Here is a 20,792-nt window from a genome sequence, read left to right on the forward strand (position 1 = left end):
GGGACGCCTTGGGCTGCGACACCCTCAGGCCCCGGGGCAGCCTCCCGGCTGGGAACGCCCAGGCCACGCCCCTGCTCACGTGACCTGGCCCTCCTCCCCGCCCACCACACCGCTCCGGCCCCGCCCCTGGCGCCCCGAAGCCGTCCCTGGACAACAGGTTGGGGCGGGCGGAGGGACGGGCAGATGGGGGCGTGGCCAGGAGGGGGCGTGGCCGGAAGCCTTAAAGGGGCCGCGCGGGCGGCGGGCCGCAGTTCTCTTCTGCAGTCTGAGCTGGGCGCGGCGTCACCATGTCCCTGGCGGCCTCGGCGGGCAGGGGCCCGGGGACCCTGTGGTCCCCAACCCACGTGCAGGTGACGGTGTTGCAGGCGCGGGGTCTGCGGGCCAAGGGCCCCGGGGGTACGAGCGACGCGTACGCGGTGATCCAGGTGGGCAAGGAGAAGTACGCCACGTCGGTGTCGGAGCGCAGCCTGGGCGCGCCGGTGTGGCGGGAGGAGGCCACCTTCGAGCTGCCGCCGCTGCTGGCGTCCGGGGCCGCGCCCGCGGCCGCCGCCACCCTGCAGCTCACCGTGCTGCACCGTGCGCTGCTCGGCCTCGACAAGTTCCTGGGCCGCGCCGAGGTGGATCTGCGCGAGCTGCACCGGGACCAGGGCCGCCGGCGGAAGCAGTGAGTGTGGGCCGGGGGCGGGGTGGGGGGGGCCGGGGGCCAGGGGCGGGGTGGGGGCGTCCCGGGGGCCGCGCCGAGGTGGACCTGCGCGAGCTGCACCGGGACCAGGGCCGCCGGAGGGAGCAGTGAGTGCGGGCCGGGGGCGGGGTGGGGGGGGCCGGGGACCAGGGGCGGGGTGGGGGGTCCCGGGGGCCGCGCCGAGGTGGACCTGCGCGAGCTGCACCGGGACCAGGGCCGCGGGAGGAAGCAGTGAGTGCGGGCCGGGGGCGGGGTGGGCGGGGTCCCGGGGCCCGGAGGGGCGTGCGGGCCGGGGCGGGCGTTGGCGGGGGGGGGGCGGGGGGCACGCTCCCCAGCCAGGTGTCGCCGGGCTCCCGCGGCGCTCGGCGCCCGCGCCCGGGTCTTCCCCGGTGTGGGGCTCTGGGGACGCTGGGGACCGCCGTGAACCTGCGGGGCGCCCGTCAGCGCCCGACGCGGTGAGCTCCAGCTGGAGTGGTGATGATTTGTGGGCTGGAGAATTCTAGGTGTGTGTCCGGTACTCGTCGCTGAACCCGGGGAAAATTAGCTGCAGAAAGGAAATCCCACGCCGCCCGCAGAGCGGGGCCCTTACCTGGGGGCGGCTGGGGCCGGGGCCGGGGCCGGGGCGGGGAATACCACCTGTCTGTTTTGCCATATCCCACATCTGGTTCCTCCAGCAAGCATAGTTTGGTGGCTGCAGGGCTGGACTGGTTATCTATCGGTCCTCTTTGGAGTCTGTCCTATTCTTGGCCTTGGCTGCTCACCTGTCACCGCCTAGGGGCTGGTTCTCTCCCAGAGTATCTCACTGTACCAGAAAGCTGGGCAAAACCCAGTCCAAAGCTCACTGTTAGGGATTTATTTAGTCCCATTGGCAGGTGTTCGGAAAGGGCTGTGCGTTATCCCATGGAACATCTGTTTATCTAGTGTACCAAAGCTTAGTTAGCCTCACTAGTTGCTTTGCTTGACCTAAAAGATGCCGGCCAGCCATCTCACCGCCTGAAACCCTGCAGTGTTTTGAAGCACACTGATCCACTCTGAGTGAATTAGGTAGACTACTTTAGCTTTTCCGAGTGCCAGAGGCTTCCTTGTTGCTCTGAGCTTTACTTTAGGGTGGGCTCAGTTTCAGGAATGTGTTAGCACATGGACTATCTCATTCACTTATCTGGTCATAGATGAATAGCCATTTCTGAACGCAAATCAGATAAAAAATAGAGACTCTTGTGAAGATGGAAGAAGTATCTCATAGCATCAACTTACAAGCCAGCAGGCTGTTCAGTGTCTTTGGTAACGAGCAGTTGAAGCAATGCTAATTTTCCATCAGATTAAATGACATTTTGGAGCCTTGGGTTGTTGGCTGTTGGCCATTCTTTGTCTTGCTTCATCTTAAGATGTAAGGATGTATTCACTTCCGTCTTTGCCATCTGTTTCTCTGTGAATATTTCATCTCTTTGACAGATAGATCACATCTCCCTACCAGAGATGGGGATTTCAGAGCCCTGGGTCTGGTGTCTTCTGTGAACCTGACTCATTGTTGGCTTGCTCAGGCTCACCCGTTTCCCTATTTCTAAATGGAGCATGTTGCCGGACTTAATTGATGTTTGTAAGGTGTCTCTACGATTCTGGACTCAGGAAGCCAGTGTTAAGGTTCAAAAGGTTCTGTACTGTTTTGTGAGAGATGAAGCCTTTCTAAGCTGTCTTAAGAGTGAAGTCTCTGATTGCATTTTTCTCATCTTCATGGTAATCCTAAACCTACATGGTCACTCCTGTTCCTAGTAGAAAAGCTCATTGCCACTTAGTCACAGTGTGGCTTACTGGAAAATTGTGCTTAGTTAATGTTTTTTGGTCACTTCAGTGGAAGACTTACTGCTCCTCTATGAGTAGTAGGTAAAATCATAAGCTTTTCCATCTACCACTTCCTGGGGCTTTCCAAAGAGTTGGTGGAACCCAGTTAAACTAAGTTGTCTTTATGCCTCAGTTTATCACTAGGGTACCCTAAAATAGCTGAGATGTGGAGAGTAAGACATGTTCTAAAAGGCAGATGTTTAAACAAAAAGAAACTAGTTGAACTGGAAAAGTCATTCAAACTAGTTATTAATGGTTTGACTCTACCTTAGACATTGCAAACCGGAAACTGAACAAAAGTTAAAATCCTGGTCTGTATATTGTGTGTATATGTGGGGTGTGTGTGTGTGTGTGTGTTCCTAGCAAAGAAGAGTTGCTTCAATGAAGCATGACTTTTGTTATGGGTTCAGATGCAGATACTCTAGAGCCATTAGAGCATTAAGAGCCAACTGTGCTAATGTTCCCATTTATTTTCTTGTGAAAGCCTCCACCTATCAAATTAAGTTGGAGTCAAGAGAATGTACTTTTTATTATCATCTCAACTTTGGTGTGATGACACATACTTTAAAAACACTAAGGTGACACATAGATAGGATATATTTAATAGGAAGCATGTGTGACTTTTAGGTAGGAAATGCATTTTAACATCTGGTAGAGACTAGCGTCTCAGTCAAATGGGAGTAGTGAAGTACCTGGACCTCAAACCAACAAGGCTCAAACTGTAAGTGTACTCAGATGTTGGAATCGGTTGACAGTTGAAAAACTGGGGTTATTAAAAAGAAATAGGAAATTGAACTATGTAACTTGAGGGTGAGGATGGGAGGGGAAACGGGGAGCATGACGGAAGCGATGACCATGGTCAGGATGCATTGTACTCAGCCTGACTTACGGGATTGCCCCCTCTTTGTACAACTGTTTAATAATAAAAATGAAAAAAAAGAAATAGGGCTAGGTGGTTGTTTTTCTAGGATAGATTCAGAGAATGGCTTAAATGGCAGTAGAGATAACTCCCAAGATATGAGCAATTGGGGTTTGTGCTTATACTTTTAGGTAAGAGGTTGGAAATTTTAAGCAGTGTTGTTGCTGTGTTTTTTTTTCTCCTCTCTTTCTTGGAATTTCCCTTGAAGATAGTATTGGGCCTTCCTGGAAGCCCTCCCACTTATCAAGCCCTACCTACTTTACTGGAGAAAGCTGAGCTTGGTGTGCAAGACCAAGTTCTCCTTAGGTACTGGGGTAAACAACCTTACCTCACTATGACAACTAGGAGAGTAAGTCAGACTTCTCATTAGTTGAGGTGGAAGAGGTTTGTTGTGTTTTTTTTTTTTTTTTAAGACAATACTTAGCATTTTATTTGTAAGACTTTCATTTAGCATGGAGGGACTTCCAACTGTTTTTTCTCTTTCTCATTTTTACAGTTCATTTAAATATGTTTACTACCTCCTATGTGGCAAGTGCTGGCTATACAGTGTGAACTAGTGCTGAGCAAGGCAGGCATGGCTTCTGCTTTTGGGAAGCTCAGGGCCTTGTGGAGGAGTAGACATTAAACAAATGAACACAGAAATGATCATGAATTGTGATAAATCCTGTAGAGGAAAGAGCAGGAAGGTCATGGTTTAAAGAAGGAGATTGTGAAATGGGGTGTAGTGGATGGAGCTTAGAGTCCCAGTTATGCTGAAGAGTGAGACGGGATTATTTAATCCCAGGAGTTTAAGGCCAGCCTGAGCAGAGGAGACTGCAGATAGTTTTTTGGCGTACATCTGAGCAATAAAGAGGAATTCTTCTACTGAAGAGTGAAGCAAGGGGGTCTGGTAAGAAACCTGTGCAAAAGCTCCAAGGCCGGAGCACCTGAGGACTTAGAAGATTGTATAGGATGAAGCTGAAGAGAAGGGTAGCTTTATTTAAGAGGAATAGAGCCAGGCCCTAGTGTTCACACCTGTAATTCTAGCTACTCAGGAGGCTGAGATCCGAGGATTCGAAGCCAGCCTGGGCAGACAAATTGTAGAGTTTCTTATATCCATTTAACTAGCAAAAAGCTAACAGTGGCGATATGGCTCAAGTGATAGAGCCAAGGAAGAGCTTGAGTTCCTGAGTTCAAGCCCCAATACAAGCACCAAAAAAAGGGGGTGGCGCAGGAAGGATAATGTGATTTGGTTGTGGATTTCAGAAATACTTTATGGGTTTAATTGGCCTAACTGATGGGCTGAAGTGGTAGGGGGTGTGAGAGAGGAAGTAATAAGAATGAACTAGTGAAGTAAAGTGTTGAAAGTGAACCAGGAAGTGTGGCTGCTTTCTTCCTCCAACAGTCACTTAGATACTAGGGTGAGGTCACGATGACTGACAACTTTGGGAGTGCCATTTGGGAGCTGAGTCTTCTATTGTAGCAAATGACTGGGACATGCCATAGAAACTAGGGTGTGTATAAGTCTCTCAGTAATTACCATTTTAGTGCAAGCCTTTGTTCTGTAATCTAGTGGCAACTGTAATCTCATTGGTGTACTCTAAGCAGTTGATGATGTCACTGCTTCTGGAACTATAGGTCCGAGGAAAAGAAGTAAGAACTGAGGATCATGGTTCAAAACTAGGATGGATAGAAAGTCTGTGAGATTCTTATCTCTTACTAATGATCAAAAAGTGGGAAATAGAGGTGTGGTTAAAGTGATAGAGCTCCAGCCTTGAATGAAAAAGCTAAGTGAGAGCATGAGACTCTTGAGTTCAAGCCCCACTATTGGCAAGCACACATTACCAACCCCCTCCTCTACCCCCCAAAAAGGTATAAATCCATGAATGAAAAGTAAAGCTCACAAATAAATGAACCACTTAATTAATGCCATCAACTCTAGCATATATTTTCTGGCATATCTTAGGTAGATAGTAAAATACTGTAGGATTAGTTGTTGTGTCCTGGAAACTCATCCTTTTGAAGGAACAACACGTCCTGGCTTAGCTCCAGAGGAATCAAGGAGCTCCGGCCATAGAGATAGGAGAGTGATAGGAGGCCATCTGAGGCTTTATTTTCCTTACAGAGCAATTCCCAGGCTGTTCTTTGGTTCTGGATTTTGGCAGATTTCTATACCTTGAGGATCTTTGAATTCCAACAAAACCAACACCCAGCCTTTGTGTTGGCAAAATGAGGCCTGCTCCCTCTGAGAAGTCCTGGCTTGGCTTTCGTGCCACATCTGACTCTGAAGACCTAGCCTGGCTTTGGCCTGTTTTTCCTGAGCCAGGGACCATTTCTAACTTTGCTTTGCTATGTGACCAAATGCAGGGGTTCACTCAATGTCTCTGGAGTGGCTGAGTGGTTGGGGACATCCTACAGGCCTGGTGGCAGTTTGCCGGGGTGAACTGGAGAATTGTTCAATCTTACATCTAGCCAGTGGATTAAAGACTGGAGGTAGTGGGCAAAGTCAGGGGACAAAGCTCTGCCTCATTGTTTCCCAGCCTGGGATTCAGCTCTGTGATTGATTACTACCCAGGTTCCCTCTGTGACTAGGGCCAGGATGATGCCTTTTGCAAAGGAGCCAGTTTGACCCAGTAATGAGAAGAGAAATTCTTTCCCTGCTGGGAAAGATAATCTAGTAAAGAAAAATCCAGGGCTTGAGGCTCCAGGGTGTCCCGGGGAAATACTTTTAGGAATGTGCCTGTGGGGAGAAAAAAGGCAGCCGCGATGACCTGTTCTTGAGTTTGGGCCCTTGAATTGCCCAGAGGAAAGGCATTTATGAGAAATATTTTCAGAGGTGTGACTGCCACTCGAATCACTTTTGTAGTGCATTTTTATGCATAAGGACATGGCTAACCTCTAGATAAGACAACAAAGGTTCTAGAAATACTCGTCTGAAAAGGCCTCTTTGTCGTGGAGTCCATGTTCTCTGTGCGAGCAGTTGCAAAGGCAGTCCGTGGTTATAACTTCTTCCAGGATGTCACCTCCGGTAGCACCTTTCCTTTCTTGGTCAGCGAAAGTGATTGGTGTGCACTGCAACCAAATGGAACTTTTCATTTTACTAATCATTTATTAAAGTGAATTTTTAGTGCTTTTTTTTCCCTTGCTGTAGACATAGTGTGATTACGAGATAAATCACAGATTCTCTGCTCCCTTGCCAGGAGCTCTCAGAAGGGAGTACATGAGTCTGTTGATGGGGTGAGGAGAGTGAACTGAATGTTCTTTGATGTTGGTCATGCACAAGTTTGTTTTCTTTTGTCCTGGCCCAGGGATGTGAGTCAAACCATTGCGTTTTCTTTTCCGTCCTTAAAAATCTCTTTGCTTGAGAACCCCACAGTTGGCATGCTGTTCTTTGGTAGATCAAATATAATGCATCAGTGGCTCTTACGTCTGGCCAACAGGTAAGAGCCTGGATCTGATGGTAGAGTATTAACTTTTGTGTCTTTTTTGAGATATGATCAAACCTTGCAAGTAGATGATTGAAGGCACAATAGGCTTACATTTTACAAATGCGTTAATTTTCCTAATTGTTAGAGAATCTTCAAATGTTTTTTCCTTCAGTCTTCACTGAAGAACCTACTGTTGGTTCCCACTTGGAAACATTGGTTCACACATGTCAGCGAATTTTGCCCTGGCATGTCTGAGCGAATGGGAGCCCTGTTTCTCATCTCTTCTTGTTTAGAAACTGAAGGATTCTGTGAGGGTAACTATGTGTCTCTCAAGAAGTTACAGGAAATATACTCCAATCATAATACAAACCAAGTGTTACTCCCTTCAAAGGAAAATCTGTTGTTACTTATGTTAGATGATTAAATTTAAGTATTAGATAATGTAGGCAGAACTATTAATACCTTGGGCTATGGACATGGTTCAAGTGCTCTACTGTGCTTGTCTAGCAAGTTACAAGGCCCTGAGTTCAAACCATAAGAATGCCGATGCACATATTTGTGATCCTAAATTCTCTTTCAGCAGCAACTTTCTGAAGGGTAAACTGGAATATTTGCACTTCACAGAATATCGTAGTCTTTAGAATCAATGATAACGAGACTATAAGGCAAGCACATGTCATGTGCTGCAGATAAAAATGACCTGTGCACACTAGTTTCAACTGAATAGTGATTATGGCTACAGCTACAGCCGGACACTGTTTTGAGCATTTCTCCTGTGTTAAACCATCAGATCCTCTTGGCAGCCTCGTGAGGTGGGTGCCCTGATGCCTGTTTCAGAGAGGCAGCTGGAGCCACAGGGAGACAGATAACTTGCCTAAGGTCTCTCAGCTAATGGTGGGTTAGGTCTTCGCCGGAAGAAGAAAATGTATACAATTTTATAGGTCATAAACATTTCAGTCCCTGTTTGCTCCACATTGCTTCTAGGCTAATAGGGGAAGAGACTGGACATTGCAACTCAATCCGAATGGACATGACGTTCTTTTCCTTGGGTGTCCTCACACACTTACCACAGGACATTCCACTTCATTCATTCATTCATTTTAAAATTTTACTGTGTGCGTATGCATGCACACACACACCAGTACTAAGGCTTGAACTCGGGGCCTCACAGTCTCACTTGTCTTTTTTTTTATTCAAGACTGGTGTTCTACCACTTGAACCCCAGCTCTACCTTTGGCTTTTTGGTGGCTAATTGGAGATAAAGATCTCATGGCCTTTTCTGCCAAGGTAGGCTTCAAATAGTGATCCTCAGATCTCAGCCTCCGGAGTAGCTGGGTATGATCCACCAGCACATTTGTTGTTGTTATTATTATTATTATTTCCAGTTCTGAGACTTGAACTCAGGGCCTGAGCACTGTCCCTGGCTTTTGTTTTGCTTAAGGCTAGCACTCTACCACTTAAGCCACAGTGCCCACTTCTGGCTTTTTCTGTGTATGTGGTGCTGAGGAATCAAACCCAGGCCTTCGTGTATGCTAGGTAAGCCCTCTACCACTAGGCCACATACCCGGCACTATTTATTTATTTTTGTATTAGTACAAGCACTTAAACTTGGTGCCTTTGAGCTCTTGCTTGACTTCTTTTGCTCTTGGCTGTTGGCACTTGAGCCATGCCTCCAGTCCTCGGCTTTATTTCTAATCCCTGCCGAGGTGGTACCCGAGCCCTTTTGTAAAGCACCTTGCACAAGGCCTGGTACACACTCTGCTCTGTGTGCTGCTCTGTGCTTCCTGCTTCCCTCCCCACCCGAGGCCGCAATCCCCTGGGTGGTGAGCCTTGGTTACTGTGGAGGTGACTCACACCTCAGGTTGTACTTGAGGTTTGGCCTAAAAAGGAAAGTAGGCAGTCCACACTGATGCTGGAGTCTAGACCGCACACATCCCTTGAGATGAACACTGACCCATCTCAAATGTGGCAACCACGCGTAGAGCTGCTCCGCCTTGTTGGCTTTCCCATGCCTAGAGCTTCCTGGAGTTTGTTTGAGGATTTGTGGTTATTCATTTTGCTAAATAGTCTCTTGGTAGGTGGCTCTGGTAGCCCTCTGGGGGTTTAAACTAGCTGAGAACCTTATTTACCATGAAATTATGTGCTTGTTCAGGAATGTCTTTTCCTGTGAAATTATTTTTGTATGCTTCCCAGTGAAGAAAGTTGCCTTGCAATTGTACTGATGTTCAAAATGAGAAACTGGACAGTGCTTGTACCAGTGTACAAGCCCTTACCAGTGTAGCTGGCCCTTAGTGATGTGCAGTGACCCGCTGTGTAGTCTTCCAGAAGGTAAGCTTGTGCGGGCGTCTTCCTCGCGCTGTCTCTCTTGCTCCTGGGCACGTAAGCATGTGTGTACTGAATCTCAGAAGCCAACATATTTCTATATGGGTCTGCCCTCCAGAATGTCTTGAAGGAAAAACATGTTTTCTTCGACTGTAGAAAGACATGCCAGCCAGTTCTTTGCCAGCTGGTGTAATCCTATCTGTACGCAGGGACGCACTGAGAGACAGTATTTCCCTGTCTCAGAAACAACATTGCCTGGCCCTGTGGCAGTCCAGTGAGAGGCCCCTGGGAGCCACTGGTTTTTGTCATTGTTGCTTGTAGGAATTGAAATCAGGGCCTGGGCACTGTACTAGAGCTACAATTCTTCTTCCAGTGTACTGGTGGTTAATTAGAGTCTCATGGACTTTCCTACCCCGGCTAGCTTCAAACCACAATCCTCAGATCACAGCTGCTGAGTAACTAGGCTTATAGACGTGAGCCACTAGTGCCTGGCCTGGCTTCAGTTTTCTGTGTGAGATGCCGATTGTAATGTTCTTCTGCAAATGAGCCAATAACAATGGTTATCTCTGGGAAGAGGACTGAGGGGCCAAAGGAGTAATAAAAAGTGTTCTGTGTGGTTGCAATTTTTATTCTATACCTGTTAATTACTTTAAAATATGGTTTGGGGCAGAAGGTGTAGCTCAGTGATTGAGTATATACATAGCTAGCGCACATAGGGCCTGAGGTTCTTTCCCAGCAACACCCAAAAAGAAGACTTATAAATCAACTGTTGATTTCTTATGTTCAAAGATCCGTGTGTGTGTGTGTGTATGTGTGTAAAAACTCAGGGTCTGGGAACTCTCTGTTAGCTTTTTTGTTTAAGGCTGGTGCTCTATTGCTTGCGCCACAGCTCCACTTTTGGCTTTTTTTTTCTGGTTAATTGGAAATAAATGGATTTTTCCCACTCAGGCTGACTTCAAACCAAGATCTTCAGATCTCAGTCTCCTGAGTTGCTAAGGATTAAGGCCGGAACCACCTGTACTTGAGGAGCAAAAGGCAGTGTTTTAAGTATAAGTGGATTATAGAACGGATTGTTTAATTACTTCTTTGTGGGCGGGGGAGATGGAGTGAAGGCTTTTTTTTCCCTTTGAGGTTATAGGCTTTAAAATAAACCTCTTGTATTGGGATTATACCTTTCTTCCTGTACTCTGCCCTTTGTTCAGGTAAAGGAGCCCAGCCTGGGTTTCTGAGATAAGTGCGGCGTTGTGGGTCTGTGTGGAAGGTGGTGCGGCCCACACGCGTGCCACCTCGCTGGGACTGCATTATTGATGGGAACTGAAAGACGCAGAGACAGAGACACTGAAACACCGAACGCAGCCCACTGGGAAACCCACAGCCCCGTGCTGATTTGGGATTTCTAGGAGGAGACCTTCACCGACTGTGGCCGCTTGTCGTCTGCAGTTCTCTGTGTCACAGATATCCCTTGCTCACCCTGCCTTTCCCTTTATGGCTTTCATGAATCCAGCACAGATTGTAAACCAGTTGAACCATTTCCTGGAAGGCCTCCCTGCCTATGACTCCTGGTCTATTTCGCCGTCCTCACAACACCCCTGTAATGTGCTTGGCTGTCTGGTGTTTGGTGTTAGGTTTGCTTGGGAAAGTAGACAGTAAGAACAGGTTGAATTTCTGTTTGAACCTCTTAGTGGTCCTGGAAGCTTTCTAAAGTTCTACCTTACGGGTGAGGTAGGGGGAGAGAGGGGAGAACGACGACGGGGTAACATTGGTCTTGATGTACTGTCCCCTTTGGCACGCCTGTACTCCTAGCTTCTGAGGAGGCTGAGATCTGAGAATCGATGTTCAAGCCCACCCCAGGCAGGAGATTCCATGAGGCTCTCTGAAAAGCTAGAGGTAGAGCTGTGGCTCAGCTATCCTTGAGGGGGGAAAAAAGGTCAAGGACAGCACCCAGGTCCTGAGTTCAAGCCCCAGTATGGGAATGCATGCATATCCCCCGCTTCTCTCTGTCTCTCACTCTCTCTCAGATAATTGAAACAAAATAAAATAAATCCCACTTTAGTGCCTGGTAGTAAAACCGGCCACTAGGCAAGAATCTGGGCTTTGATGGCAGGTTTGCCCTGTAACTTTGTAGAAACACACATAGTCAAGTGGCATTCTTCGAAGATCTTTAACCTGCACCGCTGGGGAGCAGGGCTGGCAGGAGCCAATAGGGAGAGGCTGGTGGAGAAGCCCAGGCCGCTCCTCGCGGGTGGGGGAGGTGAGGCCTTTGCTGCTGTGGCCTCAGCCACTTCTCCTTTCCTGGAGCCTGCGACTGGTAGTTACAAGAGTTCCCCCCCCCCCATTCCACCCCCCATTCCACCCCCCACCAATAACCAAGCTACTGCGAACCACGTGACCATCACAGGAGAAAAATACAAATAATCCTCTCAACATCCAAGTGACAAATATGCCAAGTCGTCCAGGCCAGGTCCTAGAAAATGGGTTGAAAATAAAAACGCAAGGCTGGCTGGGGAGAGAAATGGGCTCCAAAGACCTTGTATCTTCTAATCCGGAACACTCTCTCTCTCTCTCTCTCTCTCTCTCTCTCTCTCTCTCTCTCTCTCTCTCTCGCTCTCTCTCTCTCTCGCTCTCACTCTCGCTCTCCCTCTCACTCTCTTCTCTCTCCTCTCTTCTCTCTTCTCTCTCACCTGTGATGGTGGATAAACCATAAAAAGTTCAAAATAGTAGTTCCATCTTGGCTCTATTTTGTCAATTTAAGTTCTTAATGATTGTATGTTGGGCTTTATATAGTCATAATTTATGGTTGATAGCAAGCTATAGTAGGGTCTTCAACTTCTTTCCTTAATGGGGATCATTTAAATTAGAAACTTATGGGCTAGAGGTGGAACTCAGTGGTAGAGCACTTGCCTAGCATGCTTAAGACCCTGTATTCCATCCCCTGGAGAGCAAAACAAAAATTTGAGCCACACTCTAGTAGCTTACATCTGTAATCCTACCAACTCAGGAGGCTGAGATCTGAGGATTGTGGTTCGAACAGCTCAGCCATGAAAGTTTAAGACTCTTTTTAAAATTATTATTATCAAGATGATGTGCAGAGGGGTTACAGTTACATACTTAAGGTATTGAGTACATTTCTTGTAGTCTGGGACTCTTATCTCCAATAAACTACCAGAAAGCCAGCTTTGAGCAAAATAGCTAGTAGCTCCTAGTCCTACAGTTCTAGCCCCAGTACCAGCACAAACAAAACAAAACAAAAATCATGTGAGCACACACACAAGAGCTTAAGCTTCTTCAAGAAGAGTTGAAGTTTGAACCCTTGCTTTCTCCTACAAAAGATGGATTAGGGGAGAATTTAAAGTAGAAGTCTTGGTGGGGGAGAAAGAAGAGCTCTGGAAAAATGCAGAAAGGATTTAGAATCCTAGTTGTATTCATACTAGTTACCAATGAGCCACTTTGTGAGCTCTGATTTCCTCATTTGGGAAGTGAGCATAATATCCACATTGTGTTATTCTTGTGAGACTTAAAGGAGGTTGTCTGTTAAGTGCATATTGTCTCTGGTATGACGTTGGTGTTAGTCAAGTGTTAGCTTTCTACTTTCCTCTGCCCCGTGCATTTCTGTATAGAGCAAGCCAAATACTGGGGCCTGTGGTCTGCACTCATTTGGACAAAACCTTAATTTCCCTAAAGCCCATGGCCATTGGCTCTTAAATAGGTCACTGAAAAAAACATCTGAACGTGGGTTCTACATTTGCAAGGTGACCTGTGGATGGCCCTTGTTAGGCCAGGTATTTGGACTTGGCTGCCCCTTAATGGTTCTGTTGGCAATTAGATCTCACAGTTCACCAAAGGTGTTGGGTTCCCAGCTGCAAAAAAAATAGATGCCAGGGAGATTGCTTTTCCTGAAGTTGTTCTGTCATCTGAGTGAGGCTGCTATAATGTCATTTGCCACATCTTGAGGTAGTTTGTAAGTGATTAAGTGAAATACTTGCATGGCGTTCGAAATGTTCTTTTTTATTCTTTAGAATAATAAGTCTGAGTATACTGCCTTCTTTCTAGTTTCTTTCCCCCTTCAAATTGTGGTAATAAAACCTAAAATTAAGCTCTATTACTTTTATCCTTTTGTGTTACTGAGGATGGAACCCAGGGCACAGTACCTAATAGACAAAAGCTATACCACCGCTAGCCCTTCTTGTTTTTGAGAAAGTGTGTCACTAACTTTTGCTGAGACTGGCCTCAAACTTGTGAATCTCCTGCCTCTACCTCCCAAGTATCTCAGATTATCGTTGTGTGCCATCCTGCCCAGCTATTTATTTCTTTATTTTTATGCAGTCCTGGGACTTGAACTCAGAGCCTGGGAACTGTCTCTGAGCATTTCTTTGACTTAAAAAAAATTGTTTTTGTGTAACTGATATTCAAAGAGGTTACAGTTACATGAATTAGATACAATCAATATACTTCTTTTTGAGCCATTTTCCCCCCTTCCATTACTTTCTGCCTATCTTTCCCTCCCATCCCCACCCATAAGATATCCAGTTCATTTTCTGCATAGTGTCTGTCTGTTGTATTTGTGCATCCTTGTTCTACCCTTGTTACCCACCTTACCCTTCCAAATACAAAGTAACAAATAATACAAAAAGAACAGCAACAATGTCAATTCTTGTTCCCTGTTTTTGGAGTTCATTTCATAGAATATTATTTTACATGGTCATCTGTCCACAGCTATTGAGCCTTTGCCCACAACTCCTATGCTTAGCCTCCTTTAGCCTCTGTATGTTAATTATTAGGGTCCTATATAATTTATTTATTTATTTTGGTCATTCCGTGTGTTTACTTGTAGATTTATAGGCACATTTTTTGTAATTTATTTATTAATTAAACACAAAATTTTTTGACAACGTGTTGTGCAAAAAGGGTACAGTTACATAGTAGGGCAGTGTGTACATTTCTTGTGATATCTTACACCCTGTTTTTCTTTCCCTTCCCTAGGTCAGGTAGACATATATACAATACACAATGTACCAAGAACATGTACAGTAGCCACATGGCCTACGCCAAAGAAAATTCGCCTAGGGCTTTAAATGTAATGTTGATATTAGACAATATGTCGACAGTAGTCTTATATGAATGTACATACATAGCTTTTGAGCTATTGTATTCCACTGAGAGGTCAATTTTTGACCTTTATATGTTGAGTAGTTGTTTGGTTTTAGTTATATAATGTTGGGTCGCTGCCCCAATCCTGTGGGAAATACCATTTGAGAAGCAGTTTTTGGTTTCACAGACCTGGTCTCTACTGTCTCCCCTCCCCCCACCTTAACAGTCATATATCAGGGAGATCATGCCCCTTTGTTATCTGTGTTCTAGGCTTGTCTCGCTCAACATTATTTGTTCAAGTTCTGACCATTTCCCTGCGAATAACAATATTTCACCATTCCTAATCGCTATGTAGTATTCCATTGTGTATAGGTACCATATTTTTTGGATCCATTCATCTGTGGAGGGGCATCTGGGTTGTTTCCATATTTTGGCTATTGTGAATTGTGCAATGATAAACATGGAAGTACAAATGTCTTTTTGATATCTTGGGACCTGCTGTTCAGGATAGATGCCTAGGAGTGGTATGGCTGGGTCATAGGGTAGGTCTATATTGAGCTTTTTGAGAAATCTCCATACTGTTCTCTAAAGTGGTTGTACTAATTTGCACTCCCACCAACAATGGAGAAGGGCTCCTCTTTCCCCGAACCCCCTCCAGCATTTGTTGTTGCCTGAGTTCAGAGTATAGGCCATTCTAACTGGAGTGAGGTGGTATCTCAGGGTTGTTTTTATTTGCATTTCCTTTACTACCAAGGATGTTGAACATTTCCTCATATGTTTCTTTACCATTTTTATCTCTTCTCTTGTGAAGTCTCTCTTTAGCTCCTTTGCCCATTTCCTAATTGGTTTACTGGGCTTGGAGGGGCTTAGTTTTTTGAGTTCTCTGTAGATGACAGATATTAGGCCTTTGTCTGTTGCTGTGCTGGTAAAGATACTTTCCCATATGGTTGGCTGTCTTTCTGTTTTGGTGGCTATGTCCTTAACTGTGCAGAAACTTTTTAATTTGTAGTAGTCCCATTTGTCGAGTCTCTCGCCTATTTGTTGTGCCCCTGGGACTCTATTCAGGAAGTTCCTTCCTGTGCCTATAAGTTCTAGCATCTTTCCTACTCTGTCCTTCAATAGTTTCAAGGATTCAGGTTTGATATTGAGGTCCTTGATCCATTTTTAGTTGATCTTGGTGCATGGTGATAGGCTTGGGTCTACTTTGAGTTTTCTGCATATGACTGCCCAGTTCTCCCAGCACCAATAGTTGAAGAGGCTATGTTTATTCCATTGTATGTCTTTGGCACCTTTGTCGAATATCAGCTGACCGTAAGAGTGTGGTTTTATTTCTGGATCTTCAATTTTATTACATTGGTCTTCCGGTCTGTTTTTATACCAATACCAGGCTGTTTTTGTTATGATGGCCCTATAGTAGAGCTTGAAGTCTGGTATTGTGATACCTCCTGCACTGCTTTTTTTGCCTAGAATTGCTTTGGCTATTCTAGGTCTTTTGCTGTTCCATATGAATTTATGGATTGCTTTCTCTATTTCAGTGAAGAATGTAACTGGGATTTTGATAGGGATTACATTGAATTTGTATAACAATTTGGGCAATATGGCCATTTTCACTATATTGATTCTGCCTACCCATGAGCATGGGAGGTCTTTCCATCTCCTTGTGTCTTCTTTGATTTCCCTTATTAGATTTTTATAGTTCTCATTAAATAGGTCCATCACGTCCTTGGTTAGGTTGATCCCTAGGTACTTTATTGTTTTTTTGGCTAGTGTAAATGGAATTGTTTCCGTAATTTCCTTTTCTGTTTGTACATTGCTGGTGTACAGAAAAACTGCTGACTTTTGTGGATTGATTTTGTATTCTGCTGCTTTGCCAAAATGGTTTATTAGGTGTAGGAGTTTGGGTACTGAGTTTTTTGGGTCCTTCAGATATAAGATCATGTCGTCTGTGAATAGGGATAACTTGATTTCTTCCTTGCCGATGTGTATAGGCACATTTTAGTTACTACAAATGAAGGAAACTATGCAGCCTATGTTCCTTTGGCTTTGGCTTACTTTGCTTAATATAATTTTTTCCACGTCTTTCCATTTCCTTCCAAATGATACAGTATCATTCTTTCTGATGGATGAGTAGAATATATGTGTATATGTGTGGTGTGTGTGTATACATACATACATGTACGTACATATGTACATACACACATGTATATATATATATATGAATAGAATATATATCACATTTTCTTGATCCACTCATCCACTGAGGGACATCTAGGTTGATTTCATATCTTGGCTATGATAAACAATGCTATAATAAACATGGTTTTGCTGGTGGCTTTAGTTTGGCCTGGTTTGTGGTCCATTGGATAAATGCCCAGGAGTGGAATTGCTGGATCATAGGGAGAAGCCCTTTTGTTATTGTTAGCTTTCCTGATAATGGTCATTTTAACTGGAGTGAGGTGGAATCTTAATGTTTTGATTTGCCTTTCTTTTATGGCCAGAGATGTTGAACACTTCTTCAGGAGTCTGTTAGCCATTTTTCTTCTTCTGAGAAGTCTCTCTTTAGGTCTTTAGCCCATTTATTGATTGAGTTGTTGTGTTTTTGAGGATTTATTTTGGATATGAGGCCCTTGTCTGATGTATAGCTAGTGAAGATTTTCTCCCATTCTGTAGGCTATTTATCTTGCTAGCTATGTTCTTTGCTAAGAAGTTCTTTAGTTTAATATAATCCCATGCATCTAGCCTTTCTTTGATTTGTTGTGATTCTGGGTCCTTATTTAGAAAGTTTCGCCCCATGCCTAGAAGGCGTAGGGTTTCCTCTACCTTTCCCTGTAATATTTTTATAGCATCTGGCCTTACATTGAGGTCTTTGATCCATTTAAAGTTGATTCTTGTACAGGGTGATATGTAGGTATCTAGCTTTGGTTTTCGGCATGTAGATAGCCAATTTTGCCAGCACCATTTGTTGAAGAGGCTATCTTTCTTCCAACCTGTGTTTTTGGCTCCATTATCAAATGTTGGGTTGCTATATGTTTGTGGGCTTATTTCTGGGCCTTTTATTCTAGTTTGTTGGTCCCCAGGCCTATTCCTGTGCTAGGATCAAGCTATTTTTTTTTATTACTATGGCTTTGCAATTAAGTTTTTTTTTTGTTGTTGTTGTTTTTTTTCCAGTCCTGGGCCTTGAACTCAGGGCCTGAGCACTGTCCCGGGCTTCTTTTTGCTCAAGGCTAACTCTCTGCCACTTGAGCCACAGTGCCAGTTCTGGCCATTTTCTATATATGTGGTGCTTGGGAATTGAACCCAGGGCTTCATGCATGCTAGGCAAGTACTCTACCACTAAGCCACATTCCCACCCCTCCCTATGAATTTTTGAATTGATTTCTCTTATTTCTTTGAAGAAAGTTGTGATTTTGATGGGTATTGCATTGAATTTGTATATTACTTTGGGCAGAGTTACCATTTTTACTATGTTAATTTTTCTCAAAGCTAGTGCTCTACCACTGTAGCCACAGCTCTACTTCCTACCCAGCTAGCTTTGAGCTGTGATCCTCAGCTCTCAGCCTCCTGAGTAGTTAGAATTGCAGAAGGGAGCCACTGGTGTCCAGCCCAGCTCTTAATATCATTTTTACTCACTAACTTATTTGTTTTGACAGGGTGTTGCTCTGTTGCTTAGGCTGATCTCAAACTTCTGTACTCAAGTGATCCTTCCGTTTCAGAATCCAAGCTAGTTGGGATTACAAGTGTGAACCACTGTGCTCAGCTTTTTAGTGTTAGAAATAGCTCTTTAATGGATCAGGGTTTTAGATGATTACACGGGGTGGAGGTGTAGCTCAGTGGTAGATCTCTTGCTCAGTATGCTCAAGGCCTTGGGTTCATCACCAGCCCACAAAAATCAATAAAGAAATAAAGGTACAAGTTCTGCCCTCATCACCCATTTCACCAAAGAGAAAGCCTAGGAATGCATTTGTTGAAGCAAAGAGGAGGGGCCAGTTAATGAGGCTCTTCTGCCCAAAGGTAACCTGTCAGCCTCTCTTTCCCTCTAGGTGGTATACCTTAAGATCCAAGCCAGGAAAGAAGGAGAAAGAGCGAGGAGAAATTGAGGTGGACATCCAGTTCATGAGAAACAACATGACTGCCAGCATGTTTGACCTCTCCATGAAAGACAAACCTCGGAACCCGTTTGGAAAACTGAAAGACAAGATCAAAGGGAAGAATAAGGATAGTCTATCAGATACGGCCTCTGCCATTGTCCCCAGTGTGACACCCTCTGTAGACAGTGATGATGAGTCTTTGTCAAAAGACAAGAAAAAGAAATCAAAGATCAAGACTTTGTTTTCTAAGTCGAATTTGCAGAAAACAGCACTTTCTCAGTCTATGTCTGTCCTGCCTACTTCAAAGCCAGACAAAGTGCTCCTTCGGCCTGGAGACTTCCAGTCTCAGTGGGAGGATGACGACCCTGAGGATGAGTCCTCCTCTGCCTCAGACAGTGAGTCCCTGCTGCTTCTCACTTGGCTCCTCTTCCCATTCCCACCTTGGCCTATCATGCAGTGGCAGGTGTTCAGAGAAGACTTTACCTCAGCATGTCCATCATTGTGTTGATGGTGGTGGTGGTGGTAATAGAGATGGCTGTGATCATGATGGTTAATGTCAGTTTGGGCTGAGAGCCATATAAAGCCAAGGAACCACCAGGTGCTGGTGGCTCATGCCTGTAATCTTACCTGCACAGGAGGTAGAGATCTGAGGATCCCAGTTTGAAACCAGCCTGAGTAGACAAATCTGAGACTATTATCTCCAGTTAACCAGTAAAAAGCCAGAAGTGGAGGTGTGGCTCAAGTGGTAGAGTGACACTTGTGAGCTAAAAAGCCAAGTGAGAGTACTAGAGGCCCAAATCCAAGCCCAGCAAAAAACAAGCAAACAGCTAGGCTCAAATCTCCAGTTAGTCAACAGAAAGCTGCAAGCGGAGGTATGACTAAAGCAGTAGAGTGCTAGACTTGAGCAAAAGAGCTAAGGGAGAGGCTGGGAATGTGGCCTGGCTGCAGAGTGCTGTGCTGGCCTAGCATGCGTGAAAGCCCTGGGTTCAATTCCTCAGCACCACAGAAACAGAAACAGCCAGAAGTGGCGCTGTGGTTCAAGTGGTAAGAGTACTGGCCTTGAGCAAAAAGCAAAAAGAAGCAAGAGATAGTGCTCCGGCCCTGAGTCCAAAGACCCAGGACTGGTGAAAGAAAGGAAGAAAGGAAGAAAGAAAGAGAGAGAGAAAGAGAGAAAGAGAGAGAGAGAAAGAGAGGGAGGGAGGGAAGAAGGAAGGAAGGGAGGGAGGAAGGAAGGAAGGAAGGAAGGAGCGAGCTAAGAGATAAGAGATAGCACTCTGGCTATGAGTTCAAATCCCAGGATTGGCACACGTGCATGCACAAAACACACAACACACACACACACACACACACACACACACACACACACAGAAAACTAAATGAAAAAACAATATGGAACCTTGTAATTCTGGTATTTCATTATTAATTCACTCAGTAGTTACTTAGCTCCTGTTATATGCTTAACCCTGAGATATATCCCTAAAGGAAGCTCAGGAATCCTGCTCCCTTAACACAAATTAATTGTATATTTTAAGCTTTATTTAATTAACTTATTTGAATATTCATACTTGCATTTTGTATTTGATTTTCAATTTCTTGGACTAATTAATTGTTTTTCTTTTCTTTTTTTGTATCAGTCCTAGGACTTGAACTCAGGGTCTGAGTGTTCCTGCCTTTTTTTTTTTTTTGCCACTCCTGGGGCTTGAACTCAGGGCCTGAGCACTGTCCCTGGCTTCTTTTTTGCTCAAGGCTAGCACTCTACCACTTGAGCCACAGTGCACACTTCTGGCTTTTTCTGTGTATGTGGTGCTGAGGAATCGAACCCAGGGCTTCATGCATGCTAGGCAAGCACTCTACCACTAAGCCACATTCTCAGCCCTGTTCTGGCCTTCTTGCTCAAGGCTAGCACTCTACTACTTGAGCCACAGCTCTACTTCTGGCTTTTGTTGTTGTTGTTGGTTGTAGGGCTTGAACTCAGGGCCTGGGTGCTGTTTCTGAGCTTTTTTACTTAAGTCTAGTGCTGTACCACTTTGAGGCACAGTGCCACTTCTGGTTTTCAGGTTGTTAATTGGAAATAAGAGAGTCTCACAGACTTTCCTGCCCAGGCTTCCATCAAACTGCAACCCTCAGACCTCAGCTTCCAATGTAGCTAGGATGATAGGCATGAACTCCCAGCACTTCTGACTTTTTTTTTTTTTGGCCAGTCCTGGGCCTTGGACTCAGGGCCTGAGCACTGTCCCTGGCTTCCTTTTGCTCAAGGCTAGCACTCTGCCACTTGAGCCACAGCGCCACTTCTGGCCATTTTCTGTATATGTGGTGCTGGGGAATTGAACCCAGGGCCTCATGTATACGAGGCAAGCACTCTTGCCACTAGGCCATATCCCCAGCCCCTGACTTTTTGATGATCAAATGAAAATAGGAGTCTCACAGACTTTCTTGCCCAGGTTGGC

The 20,792-nt window shown here is 45.3% G+C and overlaps 1 protein-coding gene across 2 annotated transcripts in view; it reads left to right on the forward strand.

Annotated features, from left to right (window-relative positions):
• The first annotated feature begins 244 nt into the window (after positions 1-244).
• Positions 245-20,792, forward strand: part of Rab11fip1 (RAB11 family interacting protein 1) — a 33,549-nt gene continuing 13,001 nt past the window's right edge. The window contains exons 1-2 of one of the 2 annotated variants that reach the window (XM_048330657.1): positions 245-664; positions 18,298-18,740. In XM_048330657.1, coding sequence (XP_048186614.1) covers positions 288-664; positions 18,298-18,740 — 820 coding nt within the window. In that variant the 5' untranslated portion in view covers positions 245-287. The remainder of the gene's footprint in view (positions 665-18,297; positions 18,741-20,792) is intronic. The other variant, XM_048330658.1, reaches the window with a different exon arrangement.

This window comes from Perognathus longimembris, chromosome 21 (assembly GCF_023159225.1).
Source record: "Perognathus longimembris pacificus isolate PPM17 chromosome 21, ASM2315922v1, whole genome shotgun sequence".
NCBI classification, from domain to species: Eukaryota; Metazoa; Chordata; class Mammalia; order Rodentia; family Heteromyidae; genus Perognathus; species Perognathus longimembris.